The sequence below is a fragment of the Uranotaenia lowii genome, chromosome 3 (assembly GCF_029784155.1).
Source record: "Uranotaenia lowii strain MFRU-FL chromosome 3, ASM2978415v1, whole genome shotgun sequence".
Lineage (NCBI taxonomy): Eukaryota > Metazoa > Arthropoda > Insecta > Diptera > Culicidae > Uranotaenia > Uranotaenia lowii.
The window spans coordinates 19,306,131-19,320,315 of record NC_073693.1 but is presented as its reverse complement, the minus strand read 5'-3'; the positions used below and the strand labels follow the sequence as shown (position 1 = coordinate 19,320,315).

Genomic DNA, 14,185 nt, shown 5'->3' with positions numbered 1-14,185 from the left:
CAAAATTCTAAATTATAGATTCGAAATTCTGAATCTTAATTCTAAATTCCAAATTCTGAATTTAAATTCATAATTTCAAATTCTTAGTTCAAAATTCTTAAATCTTAATTCAAAATTTTAATCATGAATTATCTAAATTCTAAATTTTAGATTCTAGATTTTAAATTCTAAATTCAAATTCTTTATTCTGAATTCTAAATTGTTATTTCTAAATTTAAAAAAAAATCAATTCTAAATTATAAATTCTAAATTATGAATTCTGAATTTTAAATTCTGAATTCTATATTTGGAACTTTTAATTCTTAATATTTAAATATGGATTCTAAATTCTGAAATCTAAATTCTTTAGATAAGTTAACCACTGTTAACATGATTTTTATAAATTTATTTTCGGCAAATCGGTGAAATTTGTATTATTGGAGAAAGAATATCAGAATTGAAAATTGATAAAGGTGGATAGAAAAGTGAGGAGAAAATTTACAGATGTTGAAAAGAGCGAAAGGGCATTTTTGCGAGGAAAACTTATTAACGTACACCATACTTTACCCCGCAACATTTCATTATTTAGGAGAACTAGGACCTTAACCTATACAATGAAATCATGAAAGATTTGGGCAATTTGTCCAATTTGGGCAAAGATATTTGATAAGGAGAGTTCTTTCACATCAACTTTCCACACTCGATTTTTGCTGAGAAAATTATATTTTCTCAAATAGTACACAATTCCGTTATAAACAGAGGAAAACTTACAATTTCACAGCAGCTGCTCCTCGCCGCGGAAACAATTCAGAATCATTTCGGCAGCGCTCCTGGACTCGGAACTTTTCAGGGTGGAATGCAACTCTTTCAGCCGGACGTGCGCCTCCATGAGTTTAACCGATTTTTCCGGCAGTATTCGATTGATGACCCGCACCCAGTTCTGCCGTATTGCATCCACTAGGGGAAGGAGTTCGCAGGCCATTGGACCTAGATCTTCGCGGGTCGCTAGGTTTAGGAAATGGGACAGGGAGAGGCACAGTTGTTCCTGAAGGTTGTCACGGTGTTTGTACTCGTTGTAGTCGATCAGGTTGTCAGACTGCTCGAGTGCTTTTAGGAGAGAGCTCCAGATCTCAAGATAGTATGTGGCGTAGTGGGCTCGGATCGAGATGACCGATAAGGCTGAGGCGGAGTTGATTCTTACCTTGAAGTTGTTGGAATTGATGACGATTTGGCAGAGGGCAGGGAAGATTTGCTTTTGCCATTCGATTCTTTGACCCTCGCTGAACATTAGGTCGTTACGCATCATGTTTCCGACAGCGTAGCATGCATTCCACTTGACTTTAACATTGTTTGAGTTTAGTGTGTTGTGGACAAGTTTGTCGACCGCTTTTCGAGCAAGGTCCATCCAAAGAGGTTGAGGGAAGTGTTCCGCTCGTAACATCCTTAAACAGTTGCCCAAAGTTCTTACGGCATTACAACGTACCTTATCACTATCACCAGCAGAATTAATGGTGGCCTCGAAGATTCCTCGAAGTAGCTGATCGTTGATGCGTTCCACACTGCCTCCAGGAGTGCTAATGTTCAATACCAGCGCATCTGTGGTATTTCCCAAGGACCAGCTGGCTTTGACACGTGCCGCCACATTTTGATCCTGCATAATCCTCAGAATGGCATCAATTGTGTTCTCAATATAGCAAATGTTATCCCTTAGCGATGGGAACAGGATGAATACCGATAGGGCCCGGGCAGCAGCCGAACTGACAGAGCTGTCTTCATCGAAGGTACACCCGGTGAGAAGCGATACCAAGGCTATCTGACGCTCACGCTGTTTGAAAAACAAAAAGAAAAGGTAAGAGCATGTTTTTTTTTGTAACCAGAAAAAGGAATTAACTTACCGGTAGTTTTTCATAAACGTGAATTCCCACGTTTCCAAGAGCGTCACAACAAATAGCTCTCATTGAAGGGTTTTCCTGAATTTCTTGAATCTGCTCCGTTACCACCGGGAGTATGGCCATCCAAAATGCTACCGAGTTTCCCAACTCGTTAGTGTCGATTGATACTAGAACAAAATTCGATCATTAGGGCAAATTTATTTGTAAAATTATTTGAATCTAACCTTTAAGCAGCAGTGACGTATTGATGGCATGACCAAGAAGATCCAACACCCTTCCCGAGTACAGTTTGATCTCCGAAATGTTATCCCGGAAGGACTTCTCCAAAGCCGCACCCACCAATGGCAGATGATCGACCAGTAGTGAATAGTGAGAGGTCATGGCCGACAACACCTGCAGACACTCCATTCGAACGGCCATCACCGAAGACGGATTGACCACTTTGTGCTCGTTAACTGTGACCCCCAAATACTCCAAAGCCAGCTGCAGTAACCAAGACATCTTCGGACTATCCGAACTACTATCAACGGATTTATCATCTTCCCTCGAGGGAGGTTCTTCCAGCTCTTCATCCGAAGCTGGGAACTCCTCCTCCTCCTCGGCTAACTGTACGCTCAACGCTTCGGCTGCATTCTTCTTCCTAGTTTCGTTTGTTTTGTTCGTAATTTCTGTCCTAGGAATACCAACGATTTCCGATATCTCCGGAGTAATCTCGCTGACCGATATCAGAAAACCCATCACCATCAATGCCCCCACCTTAATCGTAGGATCTTTGTGCCGGGTCAGCAACCTTATGTACTTCACAAACTTCGTGACGATACCCCGCTTGAGTCGATGGAACGGCGTCGCCTGGACAAAAACCGTTAAACACTTAAGAATCTGCGTCAGAACGGAAAGGTCACTTTCATCGGCCAGTGCTTGCGTTAGCATTTCGTACATCTCCACCAACATGTTCCCGAGAGCGATCGAAAACGGTGTAAAGGAAACCGGCGACTTCTTACTGTTTTCCGCCTGTATCAAAAAAGGTTTCGATCGATAAAGCATAAAAGAAATCGCTTGGATGGCGGTGATGCGGCACTTTGGTGAGGGATCCTTCAGGACGCAATTCAGCAGCGAAACTGTGGCCGGGGTACGATTTTCATCCGGGAACAGGGCGTGCCAAAAGCCAAACATGATACGCTTTTCGACCGTTTGATCGATGGCACTGACAAGGGTTAGAGCCGTCAATCGTAGCTTGGACTGCTTGTGTCGATCGATCTGAGCCCGGGATGTTTCGCTTTCGGAAAAGTCCGAATCACTGGTGCGGTAGACCGAGCTCGATACGTAGCCGGTGTTGATGGCTGTAAAGGTAGATGTTCAAATTGTTCAACAACAGGCAGATGGACTTAAACAACTATAAGTAAAAATCCCTATTAGGTTGCCCAAGATCACTCTGCATTGCGACATCCAGAGCTTAAAACTCAGGACATTACTACAACAAAATTTCGATATTATAAAATAAAGCGAATCAAATATTATGGCACACAAATCACAATTGCATTCAAAGCTCGAAGTTTCCAGAACTTCACTACTACCCTCGAATAGGACTCTGATGATGACCTTTTATGGCTCCGTTTTGTCGACCTTCATGGTCTCCTAGTTCTAACTTAGACTTCTAGAACTTCTAAGCCTCCCAATTAGGTTTCCAGGTCGATATCCTCCTTATATACATCTTGTAAACTGTAGAAATGGTTTTTTAGTCATAAAGTAGAATCTGGATGGTTCAAAACTTTCATAACTAATTTTTCGCTTCAAACGGCTCCCTTTCGGTTCAGGAATGATTCCTGTGTTGTTTCAAAAGGTCATGGACCGTATTAAGGGTATTATATTATTATTATTATATTATATATTAAGGGTGTAGCATTATAATTAAGTGCTTGTAGCTGGTTTGTCTCGAGCGTGTAGTTCGATCATCTGAGTCAAAAAGACACCATATAATGAGTGTATAGAATTAGGAGTGTAGCTGTCAAACACGCACATGAAAAAAAAAACAACATAAACAAAGAGCAATTGCGAATTAAAAGTTCCTGCAAACATTTGGTATCCCGGAGCCGCAACCATCGATCAAGGAGGACACCCCGGATTTGCTTGCTGAAAAGGTGAGACTGCACGACCACTTTAATCGGATCAGAGAACCAATTCAGATTCCTCCAGCTCCTAGACAACTGATTGAAAGCAACACGTATCAGCATCGACCGAGTAAACAACGACAAGAGACAACTTGACCAGAAACAACGGTAATGCAGTAAGAATTCATTTAGTTTTATTCTGAAACTCGCCTCTCGTCGTAAGTTAAGGTTAGTGTCGTGCTGGGAGAAGGAAGTAAAACGCGAAAGAACATTTCAAGCAGCGCAAATCAGGTAGAAGGATGAGTGAAACAAACTGAAGATCCACAAATGGTGGTTAGATAGTCTCGATTTTACAAGGCACGTAAGAAATTGCTGCCCTGGTATTTACCCATCCGACGTTGGGAATCTGATGTGCAGAAAGAAAGCGACCCCTAGCGGGTGAGTAGCCAAATTATTGTGCTTCAAATGCGTTTATGTAAAGTCAAGCTTAACAATCTGCCGTTTTTGGCAGCTGAGCCGTTGCTCAAGAGCCGATCGCTTTTCGAGACTCGATTTTTGGTTTTGCGAGTCCCGTTTTTTGCGGAAGTAAGGTGCAGACGTGGTGAGAGCCAGCCGGATCGAGCCGGAAGTCGTTGGAGCTGCTTCGGGCACTGTCGAATTAGTGCAGCCAGAAAGGGTTACCAGTTTACCGCATGAGACCTGTGATACACCAGTGCCGTTCCAGATTCAGCTGTGATACCCCTGTGCCGTGCGAGCTGTGATATGATTGTTGTGCATTTTAATGTTATGGTAGGAAAAACAGGCCTGTGAGTAGATCTAACGTTAAGCTAGTTTGGGTTTTTAAAATATTGTATGTTAATAAATAATTATAATTGTTACAAGATTTGGGTTTTGCGTATTTGAGTTTTGGGTAAGAGTTAGCCGTGTAACACACACTGAAAGTTGTCTGGCAATCATTTGATAATTGGAAGTTGTAGATTGTGATATACAGGAACATAGAACAGTGATCTATCAACATGTTTTGGGAACAGGATAAGAAAGGCAGATAAGAATGGCGAACATCGCGAGTAGGACAACGAGCCGAAGGAAGGTCAACTGAGCCACTGAAAGGTCGTCGGTGCAAAGCTATTGGGAGGTCATTGTGCCGGAGACATTGAAACATCTGCGAACTGTGGAAGGTTGTCAAACCATCAACCCAGAGGTCACCTGGAACGTCGTCGGAACTGGAAACCAAGAGGAGGTTGACGAGCCAGGAAGGTTGTTAGGCTGGAGCAACGACGTGGTCGGCGTACTAAGTGTCACTGGAAAAATTACGAACGGGGTACCACAGAAGGTTGTGCCGGTGGTGGTCGGAATGGAAAGAAAAGTGGAAGTCGTCGGGCTAGTTAATCTACCCTTGAAGAGCCACATATCAGATCAGGCATCAGAATAGGAGTAGGGTTAATAGCGGCAAATAATCCAAACATACGGGAAAATTGTGCGTAGCCTCTTTTATGTAAAAGATTTCATCATATACTTGAGAAACCTGAAAAACCTATAAAATTGAAGAATTAAATTCAATCTGTTTAAGGTGTCATAAAGCCTTTCCGCTTAGAGCGAGTTCACTGGTGTTGGGAAAAAGTGGTAGAAATTTTGACACTTTTGACACATTTTGGAAATTTTGCCATGCAAAAACATTTTCAAGATCTGTGGCCTTCAAGTTTTTTATCAACACTTGTTGTAGTTTCGCATGCTGTGATGCAAAAATAACAATATTTCTATCACATACGGCTGAAATAGAAACAGTGCTGTAAAAAATACAACGCCCAAAGATTTTGAAAACATTTTGGCATGGTAAAATTTTTAAAATGTAAAAATTTCTACCACTTTTTCCCAACACCAGTGAACTTGCTCTTAGGGATTTTTAGCATTAAAGCGCTTTTCCACATTCGGTAAGGAATGAAAGTATGTCTTTTAAGTTAAATTTTAGGGAACCGAAGCAATCGAAGGATTTCCTTTAATTCAACCGCGTTTTTTAAATCCCTATTAAATAAAAATTCCCATAACTACTAAAGATTTTTCCTACCTTCCAACACAAAACTCTGATCCGTGTACGGCTGCCGACTGTTTTCGTCCCAAACGGAACCAGTTTTTCCTGGAGCCGGTCCACTTTTCCTGGTATCTGTAGAGCTTCTTCCCTTTCCCTTGGCCGGCGTTCGTGTTTTTCTCGTCTTCGGCACCTTGCCGCCCTTGTTTATAGGAATGTGTTGCGGTTCCGGGACACCTTGCTGGGATACCATAATTTTCTGCGGATTCAGGTGGTTGATTCCCGGAATGCCATACATCATGAAAGATTTTGCTACCCCCAGCAGTTGACCCAGGTGATCCGGTAGCCATTGGGTTTGATTTGTTCCGACTGATATTATTCTTAGGCAACGGAGTGCAGATGTAACCAGGTTACAATACGATGGTTCCGCAAGGGAGTCTGTTTTGATTCGGAACATCAAGGAAATAATGGAATCCCCTACCAGAGGATAATATTTTTCCAACAATTCATTCTCCTCATACGCCACCAGCAGCGCTTCAAGGCACAAAATCGCAGCTAGGTAAATCTCTCCCGCTGAACAACAATCGAAATTAGGACCTCGGTCCACTTGCCGATAGAACGGGTCTGCCAGTAAATTGATCAAAACCCCATTATTGGAGAGCAAAAGATCACTGAACAAGCTGATGTGCTCCCCGCTAAACTTCCACAGAACTTGCAAAGTTCCAAGCGCTTCGCTGATGACCTGATAGAAACATCGATCCAGACATCTGTACAGCCAGTTGATTTGGGCTGCCGCAACATTGGGCGGAAGTACAATTTTCTGCTTGTTTACCAGAGTTTTGATCAGACAGCATGCTTTCACGATCAACGTATCCTCATTGGTCGGAATGTTAACAAGGGATTCCACCAAACGGATAGGGGCCTGAAAATAAAATACGATAATGCAGCTGTTTCAAAACAAACCGAAAACTTACCCTTAAGTCACTAATCTTCTGATTCCGGTAGTCCAACCCATTCAGCTCGTTCAAAAGTGTGTTGAGCTCGAAGCGATTTTCACCGGACTGGCTGCCACAGTTAATAAACAGGAATTTAGTCGATAAGCTCAAAAATTGCGAATCCAAATCCATCACGATGCGGGTTAACGGGGAAAATTTTGTTTTTTTTGTGAATCACCCCCACTTTTGGGTCGCGGTTTCGCCAGCTGATTTTGACAGCGAGGAAAAATGGATCCTGGTATAGTTCGTATAAAAATTTTGGGTCAACTTTAAACAAAAGTTTACCTGATTGAATTTTTTACAGTAACAGATGGATATTCAACAATTTAATTCCCAACACCAGTGAACTTGCTCTAAATGATGACGATTTTAAAGTTTTTGAAAATTTTAACAATTTTGACAATTGTAACAGTTTTGTCAATTTTGGCAATTTTGACATTTTAGACCATTTTCACAACTTTCACAATTTTGACAATTTTGAAAGTTTTGATAATTTTAACAATTTTGGCGACACTTTTGACAATTTTGACAAAATTGACAACATTGGAAATTATGACAATATTGACAACATTGAAAATTATGACAATTTTGACAAAATTGACAGTTTAGACAATTTTGATAATTTTTAAAACTTTGACAATTTCGACAATTCAAACAATTTTAACAATTTTGGCAATTTTGTCAATTTTGTCAGTTTTGTCAATTTCGTCAATTTTGATAATTGTGACAATTTTGTCAATTTTGACAATTTTGACAATCTTGACAATCTTGACAATTTTGACAATTTTGACAATTTTGACAATTTTGACAATTTTGACAATTTTGACAATTTTGACAATTTTGACAATTTTGACAATTTTGACAATTTTGACAATTTTGACAATTTTGACAATTTTGACAATTTTGACAATTTTGACAATTTTGACAATTTTGACAATTTTGACAATTTTGACAATCTTGACAATTTTGACAATTTTTACAATTTTTACAATTTTGACAATTTTGACAATTTTGACAATTTTGACAATTTTGACAATTTTGACAATTTTGACAATTTTGACAATTTTGACAATTTTGACAATTTCGACAATTTTGACAATTTTGACAATTTTGACAATTTTGACAATTTTGACAATTTTGACAATTTTGACAATTTTGACAATTTTGACAATTTTGACACTTTTGCCAATTTTGACAATTTTGACAATTTTGACAATTTTGTCAATTTTGTCAATTTTGACAATTTTGACAATTTTGACAATTTTGACAATTTTGACAATTTTGACAATTTTTACAATTTTGACAATTTTGACAATTTTGACACTTTTGCCAATTTTGACAATTTTGACAATTTTGACAATTTAGACAATTTTGACAATTTTGACAATTTTGACAATTTTGACAATTTTGACAATTTTGACAATTTTGACAATTTTGACACTTTTGCCAATTTTGACAATTTTGACAATTTTGACAATTTTGACAATTTTGACAATTTTGACACTTTTGCCAATTTTGACAATTTTGACAATTTTGACAATTTTGACAATTTTGACAATCTTGACAATTTTGACAATTTTGACAATTTTGACAATTTTGACAATTTTGACAATTTTGCCAATTTTGCCAATTTTGACAATTTTGACAATTTTGACAATTTTGACAATCTTGACAATTTTGACAATTTTGACAATTTTGACAATCTTGACAATTTTGACAATTTTTACAATTTTGACAATTTTGACAATTTTGACAATTTTGACAATTTTGACAATTTTGACAATTTTGACAATTTTGACAATTTTGACAATTTTGACAATTTTGACAATTTTGACAATTTTGACAATTTTGACAATTTTGACAATTTTGACAATTTTGACAATTTTGACAATTTTGACAATTTTGACAATTTTGACAATTTTTACAATTCTGACAATTTTGACAATTTTGACAATTTTGACAATTTTGACAATTTTGACAATTTTGACAATTTTGACAATTTTGACAATTTTGACAATTTTGACAATTTTGACAATTTTGACAATTTTGACAATTTTGACAATTTTGACAATTTTGACAATTTTGACAATTTTGACAATTTTGACAATTTTGACAATTTTGACAATTTTGACAATTTTGACAATTTTGACAATTTTGACAATTTTGACAATTTTGACAATTTTGACAATTTTGACAATTTTGACAATTTTGACAATTTTGACAATTTTGACAATTTTGACAATTTTGACTATTTTGACAATTTTGACAATTTCGACAATTTTGACAATTTTGACAATTTTGACAATTTTGACAATTTTGACAATTTTTACAATTTTGACAATTTTGACAATTTTGACAATTTTGACAATTTTGACAATTTTGACAATTTTGACAATTTTGACAATTTTGACAATTTTGACAATTTTGACAATTTTGACAATTTTGACAATTTTGACAATTTTGACAATTTTGACAATTTTGACAATTTTGACAATTTTGACAATTTTGGCAATTTTGACAAATTTGACAAATTTGACAATTTTGACAATTTTGACAACTTTGACAATTTTGACAATTTTGACAATTTTGACAATTTTGACAATTTTGACAATTTTGACAATTTTGACAATTTTGACAATTTTGACAATTTTGACAATTTTGACAATTTTGACAATTTTGACAATTTTGACAATTTTGACAATTTTGACAATTTTGACAATTTTGACAATTTTGACAATTTTGACAATTTTTACAATTTTGACAATTTTGACAATTTTGACAATTTTGACGATTTTGACGATTTTGACAATTTTGACAATTTTGACAATTTTGACAATTTTGACGATTTTGACAATATTGACGAATTTCAAAAATTTCAAAATTTTTACAACATTCACAAATTTTACAAATTTTACAAATTTTACAAATTTTACAAATTTTACAAATTTTACAAATTTTACAAATTTTACAAATTTTACAAATTTTACAAATTTTACAAATTTTACAAATTTTACAAATTTTACAAATTTTACAAATTTTACAAATTTTACAAATTTTACAAATTTTACAAATTTTACAAATTTTAAAAATTTTTACAAATTTTACAAATTTTACAAATTTTACAAATTTAACAAATTTTACAAATTTTACAAATTTTACAAATTTACAAATTTTACAAATTTTACAAATTTTACAAATTTTACAAATTTTACAAATTTTACAAATTTTACAAATTTTACAAATTTTACAAATTTTACAAATTTTACAAATTTTACAAATTTTACAAATTTTACAAATTTTACAAATTTTACAAATGTTACAAATTTTACAAATTTTACAAATTTTACAAATTTTACAAATTTTACAAATTTTACAAATTTTACAAATTTTACAAATTTTACAAATTTTACAAATTTTACAATTTAACAAATTTTACAAATTTTACAAATTTTACAAATTTTAGACATGAAGTTTCGGATAGTTTCATTATGTTTTTCATGTATTTTACATCTTTTCATGTTTTATTATCGATAAAGATTAAGTATAAGTTAAACGCTTTTGCAAAAACATTTCAAAAAGCATTTAAAAACACGTTAATTTTAAGGAAATATGAATTTGAGTGCGATATGGGATGTTGTAATAATTATGTTGGTTTTTTTTTATATTAAACGAATGGAAATTTCTGAATTGATGTTGAATTCAAGTTTCACCATTATATATTTTTTTAATGTTTTGATTTTAAATAAAATTATGTTTAAATTTTATACGTAAATTTTTTACGCGAACGAACTAACCCCCATATTGGTTTTAGTTTGTTTTGTGAACGCGACCCAAAAAAAATGTTGATGTGTTTGTGCGCACGAACTTGTTTATAAATTTTCAGCCAATCAAAAGCCGTGCATCCTTCAAAACATAGCGTGCAAATGTGTGCGAAACCCATTTGGTGGTAAAGCTCGAAAACGTCAAAACAGCACGTGTTTGTGTTTACTTCTCAAAAAATTTAGCGTGGCCGGTTGTCCCACAGACATTTTTAAACGTTTTATTTTTATCGGAAAAGTAATGAATTTAGCTTGAAATTCGGTTGAAAAGTGCTTTAAAAGTTTGACAGCATTAGTACCTCGCCATGGACACCGAGGATCCGAACGTGATTCCCGGTTTTTCGGTGGAAAACGCCGATTTGGATTACGACGATGATGAGGTCGGTGGGCGGAAGGCGAAAAAGAAAAAGGGTGGAGGATTTCAGGCCATGGGTCTGGGGATGCCGCTGCTAAAGGGTATTTTTAAGATGGGCTATAAGGTCCCTACGCCGATTCAGAGGAAGACCATTCCGTTGATTTTGGAAGGTCGTGATGTGGTGGCGATGGCCAAAACAGGATCAGGAAAGACGGGGTGCTTCTTGATTCCTTTATTTGAGAAGCTGAAGCAACGAGAAGTAAAAAGCGGTGGAGGGGCTCGGGCCCTGATTTTGACCCCGACTAGGGAGTTGGCCATTCAGACGTTCAAGTTTATTAAACAGCTCGGGAAATTCATGGATTTGAAGGCTATTTTGGTACTGGGCGGAGATTCGATGGATTCGCAGTTTGCGGCTATCCATACTTTGCCTGATATAATTGTGGCCACTCCGGGTCGATTTTTGCATCTTTGCGTGGAGATGGATTTGAAACTTTCGGCAGTTCAGTACTGTGTTTTCGATGAGGCCGATCGGCTGTTTGAGATGGGTTTTGGAGAACAGCTAACCGAAACTTTGCGCAGATTGCCGGAATCCAGGCAGATGGTTCTGTTTAGTGCCACACTACCCAAGCTGATGGTGGATTTCGCTAAAGCCGGTCTGCATGATCCAACTTTGATCCGGTTGGATGTGGAATCTAAGATTCCGGAAACGTTGGACTTGAAGTTCATCTACTGTAGACCGGATGAACGATATGCCACACTTTTGGTTCTGCTGAGAAATGTTATCCCGAGAAGCGCTCAAACGGTTATCTTTGCTGGAACTCAACATCACGTTGAGTTGATTTCATTGGTAAAATTGTACCTTTATTTAAAATATAAAATTTATCTTATAAAGTTTGACTTTTTAGATTCTTACAAGAGCTGGATTCCCTTGCACCCACGTTTACTCAGCTCTGGACGCTTCGGCCCGTAAAATCAACACCGCCAAATTTACCTTAAAGAAGGTAAACATTCTGGTCGTCACGGACATCGCTGCCCGAGGTTTGGACATTCCCAGCCTAGATTACGTGGTCAATCTGCATTTCCCCGGCAAGCCGAAGCTTTTCATCCATCGAGTGGGTCGATGTGCTCGTGCCGGTAGATCTGGAACAGCTTTCAACATCTTCTCCACCGATGATATCGCTCATATGATCGATCTGCACACCTTCCTAGCCCGACCGCTAGAGCTTAGCAACATTGCTTCCATCGGGATTGGACCTCCGGATGAGGTGGAAGAAGAACATCAACAGGTGCAGGCCTATGTGAAGCATATAGATTTGGCTACCGCCTTTCGGATAAGTAACAATGCTTACAAACAGTACATTGTTACAAGACCGGCGGCATCGGCTGCAGCCAATAAAAAGGCGAAGCAGTTCAAGATTGGGGAGCTGAAGGTGCTGGAGGATTTTGCAAAGGCAGCGGAGAAGGAAAACGAGAAAAAGAAGGTGGACAAAGCCAAGAAGAAGGCCAAGAAAGCGAAAATTGAGGAACAGGTAATTCACAATTATTGAAATGCAACTATTTATTCTAATGTCTAACTTTGCTCACAAACCTCAGTCGTTTCGTGATTTTTTTTTAAATTTTTGATTCTGATTTCCAATGTCAATATAAACTTCTGAATGCTTGTGATTCTGATTCCTAATTAATTTATGTTTCAATTTTGGGTTCCGTTGTTCGATTCCTGGCTTTTGATCTCCAATTTCTGATCTTTGATTTTGATTTCTTAAATCGATAGCTTCGAATTAGAGCGAAATTGTCAGCATTATAAAAATTGTCAAAATCCCGAAAATTTTAATAATTGTGATGGATATACCTAACACAAGTCAACAAAATTCACTTTCTAGTTTTGTCCGGGATTACTTTTTTGTCGTTAAAGGTTGTCATTTTACTTAATTAGTTCATTTGGGTTATTTTGGTCAATTTGGTAATGGAAGTCAATTTATTCATTTTGATCATTTTGTTCAATTTCGTTTTTTTTTCATTTTTTAGAAGTTTTTTCAATAATTTTTTAAACATTTATTTCAGAAAAAGCCCTCGGTCGACCCGGACGAGTTCCGAAGCAGTTTCCTGGCTCAGATGAAAAATTTCCGGCCCAAGTCGACCATCTTCGAGCTGAATCCGAAAAGCAACTCCAAAGAGTTGCTCATTATGAGCGCTAAGCGTGAGAAGGACACCATCAAAATCGAAAAACACAAACGAAAGCTGGCCGAACAGGAAGCGGAAGAGCTAACCAAAACGACGGAACTGACGACGGAAGAGGAAGTTCCGGCTAAGAAGAAAAACAAGCCCTCGAAAGACGATGATCACTACATTTCGTACCAATCGAAGGATCACGTCGAGGAGGATGGTTATGCGATCAACAGCTTTGCCAAGGAAGCTGGATCGGCCGAGTTTTCCGTGATCGGCGATACGGCAGCCGATCAGCAGTTCCACAAGAAGCTGCAGAAGTGGGACCGAAAGAAGAAGAAGATGGTTAACGTGGAAAATCCCAAAGCCGGGAAGATTCGTACCGAGCACGGAGTTTGGATTGCCGCTTCCTATAAAACAGGACGCTACGACAAGTGGAAGGAGCGTTCGAAGGTGGACGAGCAGATGGCAGCCCGGCAAAACGATGACGACAGCGATGACAATGATGGAGGTGAGAGTGCGGCAATTCCGCTTCCGAAACGAGACTATCCACACACCCACTGGGGTCGGCATAATGCTAAGATGGATTTGAAACGGTCTCGCGATACCGATCTGAAAACGGCCGATCAGATTGTGAAGCGACGAATGCAAAAGGAGACCAAGCTGGCCCGGGAGAAGGCTGCCCAATTAAGGAATGTTGCCCGGAAAAAGAAGGCGCTGGGCAAGAAGATGGGCAAGGGCAAAGGCAAGTAGAACGTGATGTCGTCCTCGTGTGGGTGAGTTGTTTTTTAAGATACCTTTTTTGAAATATAGTAGACTATATTATAAATTCTCTAAGCAGTTGATGGA

At 37.4% G+C, this 14,185-nt stretch overlaps 2 protein-coding genes across 2 annotated transcripts; one reads left to right on the top strand and one right to left on the bottom strand.

Moving 5' to 3' along the window:
- Nucleotides 1-721: 721 nt before the first annotated feature.
- LOC129754114 (HEAT repeat-containing protein 6) lies at nt 722-7,163 on the bottom strand. The gene is made up of 5 exons (XM_055749978.1): nt 6,980-7,163; nt 6,045-6,927; nt 2,096-3,211; nt 1,875-2,038; nt 722-1,804 (listed from the first exon to the last, which is right to left on the bottom strand). Exons 1-5 carry the CDS (start codon nt 7,130-7,132, stop codon nt 755-757), a joined length of 3,366 nt encoding a protein of 1,121 aa, XP_055605953.1. The 5' UTR covers nt 7,133-7,163; the 3' UTR covers nt 722-754.
- A 3,783-nt stretch (nt 7,164-10,946) lies between these two features.
- Nucleotides 10,947-14,165, top strand: LOC129756047 (ATP-dependent RNA helicase DDX54). Its single transcript, XM_055752801.1, has 3 exons — nt 10,947-12,020; nt 12,079-12,702; nt 13,235-14,165. The coding sequence occupies exons 1-3, from the start codon at nt 11,124-11,126 to the stop codon at nt 14,087-14,089; spliced, it is 2,376 nt and encodes a 791-aa protein (XP_055608776.1). The 5' UTR covers nt 10,947-11,123; the 3' UTR covers nt 14,090-14,165.
- Nucleotides 14,166-14,185: the final 20 nt, after the last annotated feature.

Excerpts from the sequence above, each read along its gene's own strand:
- LOC129754114 (XM_055749978.1), bottom strand. The coding sequence starts at position 7,132 with ATGGATTTGGATTCGCAATTTTTGAGCTTATCGACTAAATTCCTGTTT. Across the intron at positions 6,928-6,979 it reads AGAAGATTAGTGACTTAAGG|GCCCCTATCCGTTTGGTGGA; the intron begins GTAAGTTTTCGG and ends TTTTATTTTCAG. Across the intron at positions 1,805-1,874 it reads ACGTTTATGAAAAACTACCG|CGTGAGCGTCAGATAGCCTT; the intron begins GTAAGTTAATTC and ends TTTTTCAAACAG.
- LOC129756047 (XM_055752801.1), top strand. The coding sequence starts at position 11,124 with ATGGACACCGAGGATCCGAACGTGATTCCCGGTTTTTCGGTGGAAAAC. Across the intron at positions 12,021-12,078 it reads ACGTTGAGTTGATTTCATTG|ATTCTTACAAGAGCTGGATT; the intron begins GTAAAATTGTAC and ends TTGACTTTTTAG. Across the intron at positions 12,703-13,234 it reads AAGCGAAAATTGAGGAACAG|AAAAAGCCCTCGGTCGACCC; the intron begins GTAATTCACAAT and ends CATTTATTTCAG.